Below are 24010 nucleotides of genomic sequence, written 5' to 3'. Positions count from 1 at the left end.
TATATATATATATGGAAGCATTTTTTTTTTTAAACTGCAAAATCCATTCGCAACCAAAAAAATAAACAAAAACCCGAAAAAAAAAAAGGTCATGAGATATCAACAAATGCAAATCTCCAAATCTCCAAATCTTTAAATATTTTCTCTCTCTCTCTCTCTCTCTCTCTCTCTCTCTCTCTCTCCGTCTCTCCACATCAACATCAAATTACGCAAAGAGCAAAAATCGGAGCACGAAACTCACGGAATTTTCAATGCAACCCAACAATGAAACTCCACCGGACCCCCTCCCCTCTCTCTCTCTTTCTCCTGTACCTTTTTTTTTTTCTCCCCTTCATTATTTAACCTCCCCACAAAAGAGAAAAAGAGAAAAACTTCCATGAATATATAGAACCTTCCTCCTCATCTACAAATCCTTAATATATTATCTATATATCATCATCCTATTCTATTTTAGATAACCTAGAGAACATATATACATATATTTTGCATGTGATATATATATATGATCAAAATGGCTAATAAGAGAGCCCTCAAAACGTGTTGCGTTGCCACAACCCTCCTCCTCTTCCTCCTCATCCTCACGGCCATAATCCTCTACTTCACGCTTCTCAAGCCGAAGCAGCCGCGCATCGTCGCCACCGCCGTCGACGTCACGAACGTCCAGCTCAGAACCAGCCCCGCCATCGTGCTGAACTTGACCCTCGGTGCGGATATCGTCGTAAACAACCGGAACTACGCAGGATTCAGCTACGACGACACGACGACGTTGATATTCTACCACGGCGTGTCGGTCGGCGTCGCGCCCGTGGCCGCCGGTACGATCGGCGCGCGGGCGACGGAGAAGATCCGCAGTTCGGTGGACGTCGACGTCGTGAAGGTGGTCGAGAACGGAAACTTTCTTTTCGACATTCTGACGGGGTCGTTGAATTTTACGTCGTCGTCGGCGATCGAAGGGAAGGTGGTTTTTCTGAAGATCTTCAAGTTGCATGCTTCGAGTTTGGTTACGTGCGATATTAGTATCTTTGTGTTTACAAACTCTAGTAGTTGTAGTTGCAAATCCAAAACAAAATTATAAATGCCATTTCGTTGAATTTCGAAGGAATTTATCAGTTGATTTGTATTGAAAGTTATTTTTAGGGTTTGAAGGATTATTGATGCACTTCTTTTTTTTTGATAATTTACTGATACATGCACCTGGTTTATATATAGTTGCACTCTGCAGCATTTTGTATTTGGTAACTTAAGAAGCTTTTAAGATTTGAAGTTTAAGTTTTGAAACATGCATGCTTATGGAAAAATTGTAAATAATCTGTGTTCCAGTTTTTTTTTTTTTTTATCAGTTTTAGATTAATTTGCTCTGCGAGTTTTTAGCAACTTCTGTTAAAATTTTGGTACCTTAGATCAGGGGAAAAAAAAATAAAAAAATGGTGGAAAACTAAATCAAAAGCTCTCTTCAGATTTGAGTTGAATTTCATATTCTGAGCAATTTAATTTAGGATCTGGTTCTTAAATTTCTTCAGGTACCAGAACTGAGATATCAACAAATAATGCTGTGTGATACAGCATGAGATTTTTGTAGAAAACAAAAGTTTCAATCTCAAAGAGCATCTTACTTTTGCTCCAGATCCTGCACATATGAATCTTTCATAATCATACATCACAAACACTCTACATTTATATGTCTCTGCAGTAAACTATCTTTTCCATTTTCTCGAAACTCAGTTTCATGATCTCTTGAATTTTTTTTATTAGAGAAATATGATCTCTTGGATTTTTATGATCACCAAATATGTTTCAATATTGTAGAGATAGTTCGCGTATTGCATTAAATTATTATAGATGTAGAGCCTGTTTGGCCTTGCAGGAGCTTCTTCCTCGAAAGTGTCATTTAAAAAAAGAACAACACAAAAAGACCAACACCCTAAAACAAATATCAAATTTCATTTTGGCAATATCAATTTCCTTCCATTAAGTGTAGCAAATGCTCAAAAAAGTATCCCGAGATGGCATTTATATTAGGAAGTTTTAAGGGCCTAAGATTACAAAAACCAATGCTTCATATGGTCTATTAGTAATACTCATTGTAGTAGCACAAGAAGAAAAAAAATATAATGCCTACAATTTTTAGAAGAAAAAGTTAAAAGAGGACCTTAATGAAAATCTCACTTCCTGACCTAAAGATTCTTGCCTAGCTCAACCTTCTTCATAAGCCGCAGAGTGTTGTGCAAGATGGAATCCACTATTCCCGCCACCTAGAATTTAATTCAACTGATTTCGATGAGACTAGAACACAAAAAGAAACATTTGAAGAGACCGTGTATAAAGGGATCGGCAACAAACCGTGAAAATGCCTCCAATTATAGCACAGACATTCGTAATAAAATGCGAGAAGGATTTTGGAACTTCAGTCACCAAGACCTGAAAAAGGAAAATGAAGTTAGGGTGCCTTTGCGACCTGCTTTTGGAATAACATCTCTGCTTCAGAATCTAGTAGAAATCACACATTTGGCAAACAAACTAGCTGGATCGTTTGCTGCATTGAAAAGTTAAAAGCTTTAGCTCTGGATACAATTGAGAATTTACTGACGAAATTTCAATACAAAAATAATGACCGCCTCTTCAAATAGCTCTACTCAAGTAGTATTTCTCCAGAAGCTGAAGGGAAGGCGTACTTTAAATTCGTTCAAGGCGGCGCAAAGTGATACCAACCTGCATAGGCGAGGGCTCAAAATGGAATTTGGCAACTGGAACAGAGAGACTGTGCACCAAACTGCTGTGGGCGGTGTATTCATATTCCTCTAGCAATTTATATTCCTTAGAGGACCTTCTCGACACTATTTCAGTCTTTACTATTTGCAGGTAGTGCTCGATCTGCAAATTTGAAGGAAGTGTAATAGAAGGTAAGTAACTAATATATTTTTCCCATTTCACATGAGAACTATCAGCCATTGTAGACAATTACGGGCTTTACATATATTCATCCCCGTAAAATGTGAATTTCATATTTAGCCCTCTAAAGTTAATATTATACAACAATACGGGAATTTTAGTTTTGCATTGGACAAATATTTTAAAGGGGGGAAGTTTAAGGGTATACTATTGAAAAATTAAGATTTCCAAGGGCATATATGAAAATTCAGGTTTTGCAGGATATAATGCAAACAAATAGTTTTGCAGGACCGACTGTCCCTAGAGCAAGTGGCAAAGGATTTGATGGTTGATACCCGAGGTTCCAAGTTCGAATCCTAGTTTATTCACATTTTCAGCTAAGTTTATTTCTAAATGAAATAAACGAAGCGGATAACGTGCTACCTATATCCAAAAAAAAAAAAAAAAAAAAAAAATTTGCAGGGCTACACCCATAAAGATTCAAGCCCCATATTTCTGCTGTTATATTATCTCTGGCCATTTTATGGAGAAAACATGATTATTACTTATGGTAGAGAAGATGAAAATGCAGGGACTTACTGTGACATTAGCGTTAGCATCGGCATGGTGAGTGATGTATGATTGACCGGCTAGCCTATCATGGCTGCTACCAAGATAAGGTGTCAATCTCTTCACTTCACTCAGCATTCGTGGAGACAACTTTTTACCAAATGAAAACTGTGAGACGAAATGAGAAACGTTTATCTGAGATGGATCAAACGAGTGTGCGCCTGAGCGAGCTGAGATCACAAGGTTTCCTGGAACCTGCACGAGTAGGATGGGTAAAACAAAAATTAGGTCAACAGCAAAAAAAGGAATGATATAAAATAGGAATCTGGAAGATAAAAAATTTCATTTAGCACCCTATAGGCGACTAGTTAGTTTAAACTAAACAATGGAACCGAATAGAATTTACCTTCTTGACACGTACAAAGCCTTCTATCCTGCAACCACTCGTCAATGGTGCAGGGCGTTTTGCTGAATCAACGGTCTTATTGGATTGATCCTCCAAAGCCAGTTTGTGAGACTCTTTCGGGACTGGCGCAACCAGAGCTTCCATTGCCTATAGCAGATAAAATAAAAGGATCAGATGAAAATGCGAATACCTATATGTTTAGTGGATCTTTCGAGACTATGATACATGGAAAAATAATAACAGAAAACATTTTATCGTAATAACCATACCGCAACTAGACTTTCTGTGTCACGCTCACCATAGTAAGATTCGTGATCATGGTGTCCATGATTTTCCCTGAGTAGATGGTATTAAGATAGAAATTACAGATCCAAAAAGTAGTATTACAAAACATCTGCTTCTTAGGATACTGAAATTGAAAAGCAGCAGAAATGGGAAAAATCATTGCCCAAAAAAAAAAAAAATCAAGGAAAACATAGCATGAAAGACATCAAATAGACCCTATGACTATGACTATTAAAAAAGTCAAAATAAATTTTCAATAATGAAAAATGAAATATAAATTGTCTTGTCCCTCAAATAGTAAGACAGACATTAAACGTATAGCAGGAAATTAACTTTATCGTGATCAAATGGCGGGTGTGATGATGCAGCTAATAGAATTAAGAATAATACCTCACATTGTTTTGGCACGAAACTAATTTAAGCAACAACTATAAAGCTTTTAAATAAAGCTGATGAACCATTATTATACCCAACTCATGGAGTACTCACGTTGAAGATTCATTAAATGAAACTACAAGGTTAGTCGCACTTACTTTATGTCAGTTCCTTTGCGGAAAATGCGAATAGAAGGGTATCCCTGGATGTGATGCCTGAAATTTTTGTATACCAAGTTACTTCAATTTACACAAAGCAAGAATAAAATACATTCAAAATAAAATTCATTCTAAAATTACAAATGGACAAATTGTACTGCCTTTTTTAAAGCTTTTCTGCCGCTAATCACTATAACCTTATCATGACGAACAAGAGATTTCGCTCAAAAGGTGATGCCTGTGATTTTCTTTAAAGGATAACTGGTTATCATATAGTAAAGAATTACAATAGATTCAACATTCACATCTGTAATCTTTCATTTTCTGTTCAATTTTCCTCCATAATCCATCCTATTCTTTTGATATAATCTTTTCTTCTCAGCTATCTCACTCCCACCTTTTATTCCATTTTGCTGTACATATGGTTCCTTTATGATGTGCCTACTTCAGTTCAATAATTCAAACCGACCTCATCAAGCCGATACAAACTTAGCCATGAAGATTAAACTGAAGGTAATTTGCTTTGCTCAATTTCACAACATAAGATCCTTGTAAATTCTTTAGAAAGTGAAGGATGCAGAGAAACCAACATAACATGTTACGAATGAAAGTTAGATTTAGAATGCATTCAACTATGAAAAGTGAGCACACCTGTAGATTTAAGACACCAAAGTAAAACATTACGAAAAAAACATATTATACGTATATACACAAGATACCTATATTGAAATATACATACACGACAAACATGCATTGAGGCATAATTATGCAGGGTATTTAATCACATACTGAGACAACAGAATGTAAGGACTTTAACTTTGCATCCAATTTGCAATGTATTGGATTCACAGAGCACTAAATCAAAGTATTAACTAACATCAAGAGTACCTCCTGCACAGTTCACCTTCTTCAGTACAATCAACCTTTCCCAACAGAATACGGCCGTCCATATCCGGATCATATCTGGAAATGTTAATAAAACGCCAAAAAAAGAGGTCCTATCAGCTTAGAAATAATCAAGGATATGCCAAGGAACAAAGAACAAGAAATGAAATGGTACCTCTCTTTAATTATTTTAGCAGCCCTTTCCCATGATGGTTTCTGAAAAGACAATCTTAAGAGTCAAAAACTTAGAAGGCTAGAAGGAGGAACGAACAAAGAGTTCATTATAGACAAAATATTGATAAATAAAATTATTAAAAATTTATGGTAGAATCAAGAAAACAACTAATAAATGAAACATAAACATGTACTTAGGCTGTATGAGAGATTGAGAATGAATATTACCAGGCGATTGCTCCAATAACACCAAGGAGCATAAAAGTTGACGACTAAAATAGAATACCTGCAAGAGGGAGAGGTTTGTGAAAATGAAAGTGATGATAAATGTAGATTCTCCTTGGTAAAAGATTTATTAATCAACACGTATGACAGAATTGATCACTTAATAAACTAACATAAGCTATCGAAATTGAAACTGAAATGACTATAAGAAATTGGATATTCTTTGACTCGAAAAGAATCAAAAGAACATAAGATGCACAGACATACTAAGCAGCGAGGCTACTACCATATCAAGTGAGTCAATGAATAGTGTTCTTACTATAAATAATGTAGTCTATGAATTTTAAATGCACCACATAAGGTTGGCCAATACATGCGAAAGCATTCCATTGAAGAAGGTTTCTCAACTTCAACCTCTCTTGTTCAACAAGTAGATAAAATAAATGAACAGGAACCACATCAGTTCTTGGAATTTCTATTTTGAACACTTATGAGTGGAGCTTGTAATATGGTTTCTAACTTTTCTGTTTTGAAAAAGATATTGCCATTCAAATGTATAAGACAGGGAAATTAAAGGTTGCAACGAAAAGATCTTAAAATAAGTGGAGAATTGTCAAAAAAGAACAAGGCTAAATATTATGAGAAAAGAACTAGACACTAAATATTTAGGAGAAAGATTATTAGGTGTGAATTTAACTGGCAAAAGATTACTCATATGATAGGGTTAGTTAATCACTTTATTTGGGATTAAGGCTGGGTTAAGTCCGTCTACTCCAAAAACTATGGTGTACAATTATAAAACTTTTTCTACTCCAAAAACTACCATATAAGATTCTGAAATTACATCCAGAGACATCTTAACAACAATATAGGGGCTGAACTGCTAATGGTAATACAAATGCATGCTTAATAAAATAGAGAAATAATAAAGAGAAAGACTTTTGCCCTAAAATTAGAATTTACAATTTCATAGAAGAAGAAATTCACTAATTTATAAATTAAAAATTAATGAACTAAAAGAATAGCATTTCAGACAGAGGCAAGTATAATAAGGTCAGTCAGAAACTACTGAACAAAAGGTAAATAGTGGGTTGCTTGCTTACTGATGTGAGTGGCTATCAAAACTGTTAGCATTCAACGAAACTGAACCATCACTATATTCTTCATCATTCTCGTCTCCATGCCTATTGACTTTTGGGATAGGACCAGAGTGGAATTCTGATCCAGTTGACACTAAATTTCGATCTATTGAAAACTTGCGAACTGTCTTTGTAATATTCAACCTGTTCTGCATATTTTGAAAAGTGGATCAAAGACAAATTATAAAAAAAAAGTTCACTGCAAAGGAAAGAAGAAAAAACCGGGTAATAATAGAATTGCTTGCATCTAGGCAGTTGAGTTCATGGAGAGAGAGAGAGAGAGAGAGAGAGAGAGAGAGAGAGAGAGAGACCACACTTATGACATAGCTAGAATGACATCTATCACTTGTTAAAGCACAACTATATAAAGGGAAAGTTCTGCATGATTGCCAATAGTGTCAACAAGAAAAAATCACCCAGAAGGCAGCTATAGGATAAGAGTTGAAACTTACAGTTCCCAATATATCACTCACATCGACAGATGCGAATTCGCATGAGAGAGCAGGAAAGCTACATAGAAAGAAGAATATTTTAGAAAAGGACAAACTAAATAAAAGTATTAAGGAGAAAATGGTTAACTTCCCTCCAGGTACTTTAATCACATTCACCATAAAGCGAACATGCACAATTACATAAATCATTAAACATGCAGCAAAATTAAGAAAATCTTATGCAAGATTAATATGCTTATTTTTGTTATCCAACAGGAAAAAAACCAACATAATGGAAACCATTCTTTATTTCCTAATCCTCTCTGATTTGCCACTACATTTCTAAATGTTTGTGTGAAAGGAGACATATGGCACAACATGGGTATGGAGGTGTAGCCAATTGCTTTGGAGACTCAAAGTTACAATATGCATGGGAAGAACACAACTTTAAGAACACAATCAACATTACCAAAGAAAATAGGAGGGACGTTGAAAATTGCTAATGACTATACCTGATATTAAAATCTATCCGTAAGAATTCCCCATCTGAACTCTTATCAACAACTACAGAAGTGAACGTACTCACTGTCAAATAATTATTCAGCTCCTGCAAAACAAGTCATCAACCAAAATGAGCTAAATCGTATTTATCACAAAGTAGCATTGTAGTATTGTTTAATTTCCTAATGAGTCAGACAGTTATCCACAGAATAATCAAGAAAAATCTTTTAAAGCGCCAGGTGAAAAATAATAACAAATCATTTAACCCAAATCACTAAAAATAGTAAAACGTGCAACTACAACACTCAGTCAGAGGGCTCGAACAAAGAAAAGCAAGCGGGTGGGTCATATTTTGTCATATAATTTACATGCGAAGAAAAGGAGAAAAAGAAAAAGAATAAAAAAGAACAATAAATAAAGATGATAACCATTAATTGCGAACAAAAATGAGTAGGATCTAAAAGAGAACGAAAGGCGGCGCCTTCTTGTAGTAATGGAAAAATACAATAAGTACATACATCAATTTTTAGTTCATTCATCATTCATCTTCTGGCCTTCTCACAAACATAAAACCATCCTTTGAATATAAAATGCTCTACTAAACTCAATTATTTCATGTTATTACTACACCATTCAACTTCTTATTGCGCAGAAACATAACATGTCAAGAATCTAGGAAAAGGTCCCTTAATGAACTACTACTTTAGTCATGAGTTCCATAATGACAGGTAACAGTACAGTTTTAATGTCACCATAACGTCACTCGAACTTCAGAATGTGGAAGCAAAGACCAACCATTCCAAATAAAAACATCATGGACAGTGCTGCTACAATAGATAAACCTGCACCGGAAATCGATGCCTCCGTCAAATCTCTGGGTATTTTCCTGCACCCAAGAGATACATTTTAAGTAGCTGTGCATCTGACAAAAACTGAGGAAAATATTTTCTGAGAAAAAGTAACTCTTAAGAGGATGTAATCCTGCAAAATTTGATTGCTATAGAGGACAAGTTAACATCTCCAGTGAACAAATACATAAGGATAAAATTCAAAATTAACCATCAACAAAATCGAAAGCACGAGATTGTTCCAAAACTACTATTCCAGGGGTACCCATGGAACTGCTAGCATCCTTGATTTATTGTAGTAATGATTACCAAAATAAATTCCAGCGCACCACCAGAAATGGGATAGTGCGCAAAACTACTATGCCAGTTAGGTATATTTTGCACGATCGCTAGAATAGGAATTTCTTTTTTTGCAAAAGATCCCTAGAATAGCAATTGTTCAACCAAAAACTACCCAGGCAATTAACCTCAGAATTCTCGCACAAGTAGTCTTATTTATTATAAGAACAAGCTCTACCCAAGATGAAATCAAGTTAAGTTCAAGCTGCTTACGAGCCAACCCATTAAGCCTATTTAACACTCCTACACTAAACCCTTGCGAAAAAATACAAACTTGGAACAACCCCAAGCATAAAAAATTCATTTGGTTGCGAAAGCAAACTGATCTCCACCACACATATTTAACCAAAATCCCAGTGATACAGAACCTAGAACTAACACTTCCTTCTCGCACCATTGCATTAAACCTACATCAAAGGCTAATTGGATACGTTTGCCCACAGTACACGCTCTCAAATCAGGAGCTTTCACGCGCAAATCAACAATACAACATGAAACCCTTCAATTCTCGCATCAAAACCGCTCCTTGCTGTTCTCTACAACACTATGCGATCAAAATGACAAATTTACACCAAATGCCGAACCATTTTGACACAAACAAAAGAGAAATCAAAGGAATTTACCAGATCAAAACAAATCAAAGCCCAAAACCACATTTCGTACACCATTTTTGCCATAAGAACGATTCAAAGCGGGAGATCGGGGATCTAACCTGTAGAAATCGACAGATTTGAGCTTGTTCGCCGTGATCATGGCTGCGGATACCGATTCCTCGAGCTCGAATTCGAATCTACGGAGAGTTTCTTCGGCGATTGGAGATCGACGAGAGGAGGGAGAGGGAGAAGGAGAGAGAGAGAGAGAGGAGGAGGAGATCTCCGGAGTTCTCCCTCTGTCTCCGTTACTCTTCGCGGGCACGCACGATTGTGCATACGTACTGAGGTGAGTTTTATTTTTATTTTATTTATTTATTTAAGTAAATTATTAATTGTACAGTTCTAATCATAAAAGGCCACTATATTTGGGCCAATCCAAATTCGGCCCACTAACTTTTTACCTTTTTCTTTTTNTTTTTAATTAATTTTTCAAGATCCAGCTGCCTCGTTTTTGTAACTTAACTCATTTTTTTTTGGAAAAACTTCAAAAACCCCCCCTGTGGTTTCATGCATTCTCACTTTATTACCCTGTGGTTTAAAACGTATCAATTTGCCCCCCTGTGGTTTCGTTTTTCTCTTTTTGTTATCAATTTTATTATTATTTTTTTCTTAAATCAGTGACAAAGTTAAAATTAAAGGATACTAAAGTGAATATTCGATAAATATAGATGGTTATCTGAAGTTTTTTGTATATAATTTAACGAAATGTTAACGAAAAAGCTTCCGAAAAGATAAAAATGAAACCACAGGGGGGCAAATTGATACGTTTTAAACCACAGGGTAATAAAGTGAGAATGCATGAAACCACAGGGGGGGTTTTTGAAGTTTTTCCAAAAAAAAATGAGTTAAGTTACAAAAACGAGGCAGCTGGATCTTGAAAAATTAATTAAAAAAAATCTTTTGTCGACCTCCTAATCTCGCACAAAGCTCCTTATCTCGAACATCATTTGCTCTGTTAAACTTAGAGACATGCGCTTTAGTCCTCGATTTAATCTCACATGAAGCATCGAGCCTTCGAACTATATTGGCTACCGAATTCATAAATCATAATCACTGTATAAGCATTGGGAGAACAACTCCATTTCTTTTGTAAGCTTCAATTTATCCCTTATAGTTTAGTGTATTTTTACTTTGTTAATCTATGGTTTAAAAAGTTGTAATTAACTATTCTACAGTTTTACTTGTATTTCACTGTACGGATCGATTCACCATTAAATAGAACAGCAAATTGATACTCTCTATGAACCATTGTAGAAAAAAATGTTGTTTACTTAACTACTTTAATCCATATAGGCCTTCCTATAATTATTATATTACAATATACTTTGCATAATAATTGTTACTTATGTTGCCAATCAATGAGATTAGAAGTTTGATACCTCTTTGTACATTTCATGATAGGGCTCAAGCCTCTAACTTTTTTGGATAGTATAGAAGTTTAGGCACTATATATTTCTCTAGTGTGTTAGTGTAAACCTAGACAATTGATCATAAAATGGGTTAATCATTAATTATTTGACTCCAATTAAATGATATAAACGCTAAGCCTTCTTAAAAGAAAACAAAAAAAAAGAAGAAAAAAAAAGGAAAAAAAATGTGAGAGAACTATCCAAACCACACATGCACAGAAACCATATGTTTGATTGGAAATTAAAATTTATTCAACATGATCAAGAAATAGTGACAAAGGAACCACACAAAGTCCCATTTTCTTCAGTTCTGTACATTCATTTGTCGTGCTACCAACTATACCCAATTCATCTACCATATCTTTCCCACAACCAACTTCTTCTTCTTCCTGCAAAATCCACAAAAAGATATTAAAAAAAAAAAAATTCAGTATCCTGATCTTAAATTACAATATGTTAGAAATTCGCCACTTATATTGATACCATTTTTTTTTTTTGATACCGGTTTGTTAGAAATCCTCGATTTATACTAATACCAGATTTGCTCCGATACCAGTTTATTAAAAAAAAAAGAGAAAAATTTGGGTGTTTATGTTGAAGGATAAAGATGAGCTGTTTAAGCGTTTCAAATAATAGAAGGCTCTGATTGAAAATCATATTGGGAGAAAAGTAAGCGCTTAAAACAAAATATGATTATTAAACCTTATAATCCTAAAATTCGAGACATATTTAGTATAACAAAAAACAAAGCAAAAAAAATGGGGAATTAATGATAAACCAACTTCTATTCATATATATTTGCACCCAAAAGATTAATCACCTGAAACATCATTCTCCTATCATCTTTCTTTATCTTGTTCACATCACAAACCTACAACAAATGAATCAGAAATAAGTACTACTAAATCAAGTGTAGAAAAGAGAAAAAAATCAAACCAAAAAAGAAAAAAAAAAAAACATAAAGCTAAGAGAAAATTAATAAAAAATGGGTTCATTTTTATTTTTTTTTATTCTCACCTTGGGACTATTTACAGGAGAACTAGCAGTGTCTTCTAAAGGGTCATCATCTTCTAATTTCCCCCACATCTTTCTTTTCTTAAGCATCAACTTTATTTTGTTGCATGAAGCATCAGAGATTATGGAAGAGCTCTCCAGAGCTCCATCAATGGAGGAGCTAATTTCCATTTCTGAAGCCATTATGAACTCTTCAATGTACATGGTCCAGCTACTCTCCTCAGAAAAACTTTGGCTCAATTCATTGTAGTTGTGGTGAGAGCTATTGCTTGTAGAAGAGTTGATTATTGATTCCTCCATTGCTTAGATTGGAGTGGAGAAGAGATGAGGTGAGGTTCCACATCTATGTTAGAGGGTCTCTTAATGAGAGAGGATGTATTTATACATACAAAGAATAAATTTAAAAAGGTTTATGTACAAAGAAAGGAAACAGTATCTGACATCAGAGTTGACCCACAATGTGCATTTTTTTTCTTAGCTAAAAATATAAAACAACTAAATTTTGAATTTAAGATTTTAGATACCAATTAATCACTTGCGAAAGTGCATTCTTTTGTTGGCGCAACTGAAAAAATTGATATTTAGTTACTGCCGACTTAAATTTAATTACTTTAATACTTTCTTTTCAATATAGAGTTAGGAGCTTGGTTTTTCATGTTCGAACTTAAGTTCCACTATTCTTGTAATTAAAATTCAAGATCTTATATATCCTTTTCCTCCCCATAGTACCTTTTACCACTAGGAATCTCCATGATTTTGTTTATGTTTCAATACAAAATATTATAAAACATTATATTTAAGAGGTGATTTATCATGCTCTAGAAAAACAAAATAATTAAAGATCCCTAATCATATATATATATATATATACTTTGGTTAATATTGATACACGAGCATTAGTATTCATCGCTTCACACATATATGTTTAGCCAAACAGAAATTTTTACAAAAGTGTTGATTATAGAACCGTTAAGAAAAGTACTCGTGAACTAATTTTTTGTGCACTTTTAAGGCCTATATTAATTAGCTCTAAATTTTGTTTAAATGTTATTCTCGGAGCAGAGAAAGTGTTTCACAAGTCCGATAAAATGCACATGATTTTATACCATATCTTAATAATTAATAATTAACTTCTAATGCTACCGTAAATTAAATGACCTTGGTTTGTTCTAGTGACCGTTGTTTGGGCCGTTAATACCGTTGTACAAAATACATGTTGTTGCCTCCACGATTCCACTAATAATTACATTATATATTCTCTCAAAAAAATAATTACATTATATATCCTACTCGGAATCTCTTTTCAAAATTTAAAATTATTTTTTGAATTTTATTAGTGCTTATATATTATTTTAATTTGACTTGTAGATACAAACTAAACATGTGTACCAATCACAAAACTTGGTCGGCACTCTAGAAATAATATTTATATATATACAAAATTAACGTGCTCACTTAAGAATTTTAGTCTCTATTTTTAAATTTAAAATTTGACATACAATTTCAATGAAAACGATGTTATAATATTGTGTTTTAAGAAATGAGTTTGTGCTGCATTAGTTTATAGAATTTTTGCTATTGTACATTAATGTTCTTGGTATTATATATCAACCTATGTTTTGTTAATGAACCAAAATGTTTCAAAATGAGTAATATTGTCAATTTATTAAAACCAAATCATAGAAACAACTAGCAACATATTAATTACTGTTTGATTGTTGTTATAATTAATATGAATAATATAGATAGATTTAAGTGCTTCATGAAAGAAAGTAGCTAGATTCTCTTATAAATAAGACAAACTTTCGATAAGTATATTAATAATTAATTAATTTGAACATAATTAAGATGAGTGTTAATTAATTATTTAAACTCCTAGCTAATTTAACATATTAGTCTTTAGATAACTTGTAGCAATCAACAAAATATATTTATTTATAATTATATTGCAATGGAATGTATAGTTTTGTACTGCATATAGATTGTACTAATTCTAAGTAAATTAGGAGAAATTTATTATTAGAAAATGAATAATTATCATTAAAACTAATTTTCTAATTCCGTTTACGACCCCAAAATTAATCACTTTCAGATCCATGTTTTTCCTATTTTCAGATTTCCTGTTACCTATTCAATTAATTCTTCCACTCTAAGACTTTCCATTTTCCCTCTAAGCTATAAAAAGCAATGCGCGTCCGTAAAATAAAGCAAATTTTCTACAATCCTGTGTGCAGAAAATTTTTATGCACACGAGACATCGTATATTAGATTTAGTTTTGTGTCAACCGTCAGATCCCTTTTTATGGTTGAGATGACCCCGAATTTTCAAACGAGAGAGGTTTGATCTGTGGTGTGTAGAAAATTCTTGCACACCAATCTATAAAAAATATGCACCCCCTATAAAATAATTATTTTGTCGTGTAACTTTTAATACTTAGCAAATATATCCTCACGTCCATCGATCTCGATTTATTGTTCTAAGAAAATAGCTAGCGAGATTACGTGTTTCTAATTTCTTATTTGCAGAAATTATTTAATGATTTTCGGAGCAAATTAAGCAGCCTTAGATGAAAAATGATATGCAAATATGCATTTCAACCTTTATATTAATTTCATGTATATTTTTCGAAATTAATTTTATCTACCTAAGAAAACCTAAACATCTATAACTCTTAGACAGATCGAGCTGAGTTGCTTGGAAGTTTTCTCTTACAATTGGAGGCCATTGTTTTTTCTTTCAATTATCATCATTGTGGCAATCTCAAAACTAACATTTTATTTGGAAGGAGAGAAATGGAGAGAAGAGAATAGAAAAGAAAAGAAAATGAACTTTCACGATCTAACATTTCTCTTTGAATTTAGCAAAATTACCGACTGTCCTTAAAGCTGGTAAAGGGCTTGGTGGTTGGTACTCGAGTCCCAAGTTCGAATCCTAGTTGATTCACATTTCCACCTAAGTTTATTTCTAAATGAAATAAACGAAGCGGGTAGCGTGCTACCTATCTCTCTCAAAAAAAAAAGAATTTAGCAAAATTAAAAAAGAAATTATTCTCTCTCTAAGAAAAAAATCATTATGGAAGATCATTTTCTCTTCCGTTCTGATCTTAGATTTCAAACTAAATGAGAGAAGATACTTTATTCTTCTCTCTTTCTGTGACAATTTTAGAATTTGAAATAGTTCTATATATAAGATATAATATAACTAAATCTCTTAATCTGATTATAGTATTTTGGGCGGCAACTAAGTCCTAAAATTTAAGAGGGATACGCATAAAAGGTTAGAGTAATTCTAGGATAGAAACCACGCTACGTACTGCGGCGTCGCACTTATCGTCTCTCCTTTTCTCTCCATCCAAATAAAATGTTAGTAAAGCTCCTCTCCCTCTCTCTCTCTCTCTCTCTCTCTCTCTTACACACGAAGGCACATGCACACGTAGTAAAACCACATCCTCACAATAAATGCATGCAATTTCACCCTTACACAATCTCGGCAATTACTCTCATTGTCTTTTCTTACAAAAAAAAAAAAGAAAAAAAAGAAGGGAAGAATCCTCATTAATTAACTATATTGCTAAATTGCCTTTCTCCTCCTCCACCTCCTCAATGCCACGACGTTGCTCTTCTTTAATTTGTTGTACATTAAAATCTACGGGCTGGTACTTATATTTGTAAATTTAAATTTCAAATTTACTTTCCATATTTTTGAAGAGCGGAGAGAGTATAGCGAGATATAGTCTTAAATTTCAACAAGATTTGCTGTTTAAACTTTTTTGTACGCTCTAAAATTTGTCATATTAGCCGGAGTCAAATCCTCACTCTATTTTAAGCCAAGAGAAACATTTGGAACATGATCTCGCGAAGTCACCGAATAAATTACTATAACTTTATTCATGACTAGCAAGCCAATGTTGCCTTCTCAAATCTCACTGTTGAATCCGACGCCAAGGCGAGTTTTAAGATTAGATTTGGAAAGAGTGTATATGTACAGTAGAACTAGGGTTTGAGCATGATCGATATACGGATATTGTTTTCGTACGTAGCGTACATATAAGAAATATAAACGGCTAAGTGTATAGATTAAAATTGATTTTCTTTTTTATATTTTTGATGAGAGTATCTTCTTTTAAAAGAAAAGGTTGCAGTGAGCGAGATACGCACAAAATGCATGAACTTTCCTACAACGCAGTATCCATTTTCGCTACCGATCGTCGCCACATAGCCATCGAACAGTTTTCTATGTGTGATTGTTTGGAGAATATATAAGTCGAGGTGGTAGGGAGGTTTCAAAGTGTGCAAATCTATTTTGATATTTGTAAATAGTTTATCGTGTTTACTGAGAGCTCAGTGCATGCGTTTCTACAGAGATTTAGAGAAGGGTACGCTTTTATCTCGTAATTTTTGTTTCTAAATTAATTTTTTGTTTTATCTTTTAGTTTTTTTTATTTTACATTTTTTTCTTCCTTTTTCTTCATGGGTCATAAATATTAAGAGCCTTTTTATTTTATTAAATTGACTTGCTCTCAAAGTTTGTCACTTTGAGGTTGTATAATATGTAATTTCTAGCATGAATATAAGTGTAAAGGTCTATCATCCTACTCTCCTGCTTTTAAAATTCATGAAATATGATGAAATTAACTTACATTTTATTTTAAATTTTTAAATATAATTTTTTTTGGTCTTCTTTGTTGGATATTAATGCTTTGTTTTGATTGGGAGAACCCAGAAAAAAGAAAAGAAAAAGAAAAGAGGAAATAAAAGGAGAAGCAATCAAAAAGATTTTCTCCATTTTTCATTTTTTTGATACATAGAGAAGAGAGAGAGAAGAGAGAGAAATGAGCTTCTAATAGTCTTTTTTTTTTTTCTCTCCATTTTTTCTAAGCATTCAAGGAGAATAAAAATAAGCCATCAAGAGAAAAGTTCTCTCTCCCTTTCCCCCCCTTACTCTTAAATTTATATTGAAACAAGCGATTTTGTTGTTCTCTCTCAATACTCTCTTCATGTAAACAGATCTTAAAGCTGCAGATGATCAACTTTCACTAGCCTTCTTTTCTTTTAATTTTTTTTTTCTTTTCTGTGTATGCATTGATTTAACTACTTGAAATATTGACTCCTTTTGTCCAAAAAAAAAAGGTGTAAAATTAGAAGAACAGTTCTCAAATACTTGTCTTTGCCTTTATTTCATTGTATTTACAGAATAACATGTCGGAGAGCCGCCAATCTCTTTCAATGGAGGATCAACAAGACCTTTTACTTCATCTCGAGCCCAAAGACGAAAACCAAACGCCACTACAAGAAGAAGGAGATCTAAACAGCAATAGCACATCGAAGCGGAGGCGCTACAATCGGCACACTGCTCACCAAATCCAAACACTCGAAGCGTACGTAAAATCCCTACAAAGAATATACGTTCGCGGTAGATTTCTTACTATTTATGTTTGGCAGCAAAAAAACAAAAATTGTGTAGCTAGCTACGTACGTGCTTGTTTTCACCTCTTTGTTTTTCAAATAATAAAAAGCCATTCTGAATCGAGGCGAGCATAACAAAGATAGAGAAATAGTGCGTCCCAATAACAAAATATTTGTGTTTCAAAAGAACAATTAATCGCAAACATTACGTATTTAGACCTTAATGTTCTTTTTCTTTTGTTTTTCATTTTTTAAGCTTTATTTGTTTATTTATTTATTTATTTTATTAGGTTCTTCAAAGAGAATCCTCACCCAGATGAGAAGCAAAGGAGAGAATTGGGCCTGGAATTAGGGTTAGAGCCCCTACAAGTGAAGTTTTGGTTTCAGAACAAGCGAACCCAAACAAAGGTCAAAAGAGAGAAAACACTACATATGTTACTAAAAATAGTATTATTCTCACTACCTACATGCATGTAGTTGACTAATATATATAATATATATATATATGCTCCATATCTTGCTATTTTTGAGTGTACCCCAATACTGTTGTTAGAGCCGTTGTTTTTGGCCTCCTCTAGCCACTTAATTTTCGTTTGTGTAAATTTTATACTATTACATGATTAATCCTTTCCTCGCGCTATACGTCAACTTGCTCTTTACGCTCTGTTTCAATTTAGTCCCCGATCGCTCCTTTTCTACTGTTAGAGAAAAATATTATTACTTATACCTATATATTTGCATATCATTCATTTGCTGACGGTATTTTCTCTTATTAGAAATAAGATTAATGCGATATGGATTGTAATCTATAAACTCGTGATGCACGGATGTGCAAATGCGCTTGGTGCAAGTAATAATTTTTCTTATAAAAAGCAAAGGACGTGAAGGACTAATGAAAAGCACGAATAAATGCGTTAAAAGTTGGAGGACTAGAATAAAATATGACTAGAAGATTAGGAATTAAAATTTCTTCTCGCATTTCTTGGCTTTTAATTACAACATTTCTCGTGTGCTTTTATTCTTTTTGTTGTTTTATTTTGTTTTGTTTTATAACACAGAACCATCATGAGAAACAAGATAATTATAGGCTCAAAGAGGAGAATGAGACACTTAAGGCAGAGAACACAAGTTTGAAGGAGGCTTTGAGTAGTGCATTTTGCCCTAGCTGTGGAGATCCAAGGGCTCTTAGCCTTGAAGAGCACAAACTAAGGGTTGAGAATGCCACACTTCGCGAAGAGGTGCATATTTCTAATGTTGTATCAAACTCAATTTCATTTTTAGTTCTTAAAATTTGGATCCGATACCACTTTAGCCACTATAAGTTTCAAACCTTAACCACAATTCTAAAAACTCAAACTGTTCAAAAGGAAGGCCTGCACAAATTTACACTATGTGGGAATCGAACTCGTGCACTGACTCTAATACCACCTATTGGATTGTCAGCGCTAACCACAATTTCGAAAGCTCGAGCTTTTTTTTTTTTTTTTTTTTTTTTGAGAAAAAGGTAGCATGCTCCCCGCTTCATTCATTAGAAAAATAAACTAGGCTACAGGAGTAAGGCAACGGGGCCTCGGAGAGAAAGACTTACGAAAAGACAAAAAAAAAAGAAAAAAAGAAAAAAAAAAGGGAAGTTGTTAGTTGAATTGCTTGTCTTGTTCCCAAAACGTCACCAGCTGCTTTACTCGTTGGGCGGCACGCAAAGGATCTAGTTGGATCTGTCTAAAGATAAAATCGTTCCTGTCCTTCCAAATGATCCACCAGCAAGCTGCTAAAGAGGATAGACGGTGTATGGAGGTCCAGCCGTCAACTGCACCCTTCCATCTGTCCCAGACTACAATAAGATCATTTCCCATATCCCTATCCTGAACGTCCCCCGCTCCCATTACTAAAAGGAATTTGGAGAATACGCACTGTGTGAACAAGTGGTCCATAGTTTCTCATTAGCCCCACACAGTACACAGGCGGTATCTCCAATCCACCCTCTCTTCATTAGGTTGTCAGCTGTAATGAGCCTCTTCCTGAGTGCCAACCAACATAACACTTTAACCTTTAGCGGTATTCGAAGTTTCCAAATCTTGCTTGCACGAGTGTCCCTCGTACCTCCATCACTCAGTGCTACGTAGGCCGATTTAACTATAAATAGCCCAGTTGGACTCCATCTCCAGAGCATTATGTCCGGTCCTTGCCCCACTTTTAGGCGTGACACCTTTTCCTTGATTTCTGAAAAGCTCGAGCTGTTAGAAAGGAAGTAATTTACTTAAAATGAATAAACACATAGTACTAACTGGCTTTAATTGTGACTCGATCTAACCAACCCTCCGTCACAACGCAGGACGCCAGTTTCTTTAAACCGACTGTTACCAATTCCTCTCCTAAGAAAAGTAACAGAAATGATATGTAAACATTCACAGGGATTTCAGCTATATCTATAATGCGCGAGAAGCTCATATGTCTCACATAAGAGATAAGAAATATTATACTTGTAAGAATATTTCATAACTAATTATTCTTTCCGTGAGACACGAGAGATTTTTAGGTATTGAAACCTGTTGGTTATGATAGATGCTTGCACATACAAAATTATAGAAAAAAAATATAGAAAAATTTAAAAAAGTAGAGAGATTACATTGGTATATGATCCAAACTTTGAGAATAGGTAATATGATCAACCACCTCTATTATCATAAATTTTAGAGCTCTTGTGATGCTAGTTTCTCCTTGGATTCAATAGATAAAGAGGGTAATAGCTATAACTTCAAAATATGTTGGCGGGCCGTCGGTGATGTACCAGATGCTCTCATCCCCGCTGCCGTCGATTCAACCAATGGATGGCGGTGTTGGAAGACCTGAAGTTTGGCAAGGTACAATAAGAGGATAGTTTCTTCTGTAATAACATAGTATCAGAGCTAATTCTAAGAACCTTCGGTCTAATACACCTTTTGAGCCTCTGACGGTCATACCGTTCAGCAAGGTTGCTAAGATTATATCTGAATCATGAATCATTTCCTATAAGAAAAAATCTTTTGGGTCCCAGGTATGACAGTAGGAGACAGCGCAAGACCGGCAATAGCACAGCTAGCAATTGATGCGATGACCGAGCTCATAAACATGGCTCAGCTTGTGGAGCCACTGTGGCTTCGAAGCCCCGACGGCACAAATGATATACTGAATGAAGAGGAGTACGCGCAGCATCTCTCGCGGGGGGTCGGGCCAAGGATAGATGGACTGAAGACAGAGGCGACCCGCGCGACGGCAGTGGTTGCACTTGACTGCAGGCAACTTATAGACATCTTCATGAATGCTGTAAGTGCGGTGCAGTACTGTTTCAGAATAGATTGGTTTTGCATCAGGTTGGATTTTTAACTCTTTGCTTTTCTGATAATCTGCAGAATAGCTATGAATCATTCTTTTCAAGCATCGTTTCGACGGCCTCGACTGTCGAAGCTTTTCCTGCAGAAGTTCAGGGAAGTGATGACAAAACTCTGCAGCTGGTATGGATCTCATGAAGCCCTTTTCAGAAAGAAAAATAAGTTAAACAAGATTCTTACATTATGCATTTATCAGATGAAAGCAGAGTTCCAGTTCCCGTCTCCTTTGGTGCCGAAAAGAGAATGTGTGTTCTTAAGGTACTGCAAACAGCATGGCGAAGGCCTCTGGGCCGTCGTCGATGTTTCTTTTGATGGCCACGGTTACTCTGAAATAATAACCACTGACGGTCGCGATTACACCAAAACGACATGCCGGAGGAGACCATCAGGCTGCATAATCCAAGCAATGCAAGATGGTTCCTCAAAGGTATGAACTTGCACATACATTTAACATATACTCGGTTAAGATTCTTTATAACATGTTAATGATGATTATGGCACAGGTTGTATGGGTTGAGCATGTCGAGGTGGATGATGGAGGTGTTCATGAGATGTACAAGCCATTTGTGAACTCAGGTCTAGCCTTTGGCGCGAGCCAGTGGATCGCAACTATTGATCGACATGTGATGGCCATTAACAATTCGATCTTCGAGTACAATGGTGATGACCCAAAAAGTCGGAGTTTTGAATATAAATATGCCTTTTCTAAGTCAAAATTCTCATTTTTGTCCTTAGAAATATTCAATATGCATGCTCAACTTTTTGCAACTGTTGCTGTTAGTTATTAGTATATTTTTAAAGGCATCAATGCAACTATCAAGTTTCATCTCACAAAAAATTAAAAGAAGAGCTTATTCTACATGATGAAAAATTTAGTATTCTGCAACTCTATATTGCAGTAGACCCAAATGGGGGAAAGAACTTACTGAAGCAAGCAGAGAACATGATGAAGAGCTTTTGCGGTGCCATCTCCGGCTCGCCTGAGCACGAGTGGACCGTCGAAGCGGGGATTGGTACCGAAGAAGAAGCGGCAGCAAAGGTTATGAGCAAAACGATTAACAATAATGGTGATCAAGATCCTAATAATCCAACTGGTGTTGCTCTCTCTGCATGCATTTCCTTCTGGTTAGCTGTTCCAATGAGAAGGGTGTTCGAGTTCCTGCGTAGCGAGACCTCTCGTCACGAGGTATTCAGGGACCGCGAAATCATCAGTTCTTCAATTCCTAAACTAATCTATCAACAATTAGTTATTCTTATCATTCCCTACTGTGGCTGTTGTTTTATGCATGTATTTGCACATGTGAACATAAACATCTGAATATACACATTATCATAATCTATATTACAGCAAAAAGGAGATGTTTGTTATTTTAGTTTTGATGATATGGCCACTTCTCGCTTACAAGATTCTCGTATGTTGTCGAAAAATTTTGAACTCTATGTTGGAACAATTAACCAAACTCTTTCATCTGTTTTCTCCAAATTGCAGTGGGATGCCTTTTACGACGGAAGCGAAATTCAAGTAGCTGAGGTCGCTAATTGCCAAGGGCGACAGAACTGCGTATCGATACTCCGAACTGGCGTAAGCTCAAACATATCCATATATAGTTACCGTTTATACGAATTTTTAATATATGTATATATATATATATATAAAATTTGTTGTCTCAGATGTGTATCATGAGCAAATACATGTAATTTGATTCTTGATTTCAGGGCTCGGCAAGTGGTGATGAGAACAACATAATGATACTCCAACAGAGTTGCTACAACACTAGTGGCTCCTTTGTGATATATGCTCCTATTGATGCAACTGCATTGAACATGGTCCTCAGTGGTGCAGACCCAACAAGCGCAATTGCGCTCCTCCCTTCGGGTTTCGCCATACACCCCGACATGAAGTCGGGCGCGGAAAATGGCATGGCCTGCGACGGCGAGAATGGCGGGTCTCTTCTGACAGTCGTCTTTCAGATCATCGCAGATCGATCGGGTCCAGAACCCGGTCTCCCTGCCGGGTCCGTTTCGACAGTTCGTAATCTTGTTTCTGGTACTTGTGAAAGGATCAGAGCAGCTCTCTCAGGAGACAATGGGCAGTGAAACTGGTATAGTATGTTACTGCTCAGTAAGTTAGTTTAGTTCATCTTTTCTAGTTCAGTTTTCTAACATCTTCACTTCTTTTGTTTCTTTGGTTGCAGCAAAGGAGTATAGTTTTTATGAGCAAGTCAAGAACGAACCGCAGCTTCGCCGGAAATCGATGGCTTTGGTTCGGGAATTGACTTCTTACAAATGCTATACAATCTAAGGTTCTTGAAATAAACTATCCTTTTTCCTGCTTTCATATTACAAATAAAAAGGAAAAACTCTTCTTCTATATGAGTACTGCTTTTTCTGAAAAGCTCTTGTTCATGTTGGGCTAAGTTGCCACAAACCATCAGTGGCACTTCTTTCTCCCTTAATGAATAATTTAGTCATTGTTTTTGGACTAATCTTTTGGCTTGATTTTGATGATTGTTGCTTTGTTGTGGAATGAATGCCTATTGGAAGATCAATTTTAACTTTGAGTTGTGATTTAATCTATAAACGCAGGTTCATTTCCATGGTAATACATTACCAAGTTATTAATTAAGGCCTAGTTTGGTATTGAAGCATATCTGATGCTATTAAAAAAAAAAGAGTCAGGAATCAGGATAAAAGCATGTAGAGATATATATTACTGTGATTTCTAAAAGTTTTTGAAAGTTTCATTTGATTTCGAAACTTCTTTAATTTACAATAAACAAATGATATTTTGAACACCTACCATAGTTCGTGAGTTACACATTTAATTTTGGACTCATATGAAGTGGACGGGATGTTGCAGTAGAGGGATTAGCAAAGAAATTTCACAAAGAGTTTGTTACCGACAAAAATAAAGAAAATGATGGTGGCATGTTTTGACCATTCAATTGTCTGATCT

At 35.0% G+C, this 24010-nt stretch overlaps 4 protein-coding genes across 4 annotated transcripts; 2 read left to right on the top strand and 2 right to left on the bottom strand.

The window, feature by feature from the left end:
* LOC109715760 lies at positions 129-1157 on the top strand. The gene has a single exon (XM_020240907.1). It carries the CDS (start codon positions 503-505, stop codon positions 1073-1075), a length of 573 nt encoding a protein of 190 aa, XP_020096496.1. The 5' UTR covers positions 129-502; the 3' UTR covers positions 1076-1157.
* LOC109715642 (protein disulfide isomerase-like 5-4) lies at positions 1939-10140 on the bottom strand. The gene is made up of 15 exons (XM_020240754.1): positions 9917-10140; positions 8813-8903; positions 8029-8123; positions 7538-7595; positions 7050-7234; positions 5950-6007; positions 5723-5763; positions 5551-5625; positions 4663-4719; positions 4114-4180; positions 3845-3991; positions 3469-3693; positions 2710-2871; positions 2341-2418; positions 1939-2252 (listed from the first exon to the last, which is right to left on the bottom strand). Exons 1-15 carry the CDS (start codon positions 9955-9957, stop codon positions 2175-2177), a joined length of 1458 nt encoding a protein of 485 aa, XP_020096343.1. The 5' UTR covers positions 9958-10140; the 3' UTR covers positions 1939-2174.
* Positions 11515-12606, bottom strand: LOC109714832. The gene is made up of 3 exons (XM_020239541.1): positions 12284-12606; positions 12087-12137; positions 11515-11655 (listed from the first exon to the last, which is right to left on the bottom strand). The coding sequence occupies exons 1-3, from the start codon at positions 12578-12580 to the stop codon at positions 11515-11517; spliced, it is 489 nt and encodes a 162-aa protein (XP_020095130.1). The 5' UTR covers positions 12581-12606.
* On the top strand, positions 17480-23473 carry LOC109714831 (homeobox-leucine zipper protein ROC2-like). The gene is made up of 12 exons (XM_020239540.1): positions 17480-17658; positions 17977-18094; positions 18745-18924; positions 20418-20547; positions 20721-20989; positions 21076-21177; positions 21251-21481; positions 21558-21729; positions 21954-22240; positions 22544-22636; positions 22771-23156; positions 23250-23473. The coding sequence occupies exons 1-11, from the start codon at positions 17480-17482 to the stop codon at positions 23149-23151; spliced, it is 2142 nt and encodes a 713-aa protein (XP_020095129.1). The 3' UTR covers positions 23152-23156; positions 23250-23473.

This window comes from Ananas comosus, linkage group 9 (genome assembly GCF_001540865.1).
Source record: "Ananas comosus cultivar F153 linkage group 9, ASM154086v1, whole genome shotgun sequence".
NCBI classification, from domain to species: Eukaryota; Viridiplantae; Streptophyta; class Magnoliopsida; order Poales; family Bromeliaceae; genus Ananas; species Ananas comosus.
The sequence above is the reverse complement of the archived record's forward strand: the minus strand, read 5'-3'. Positions and strand labels throughout refer to the sequence as shown.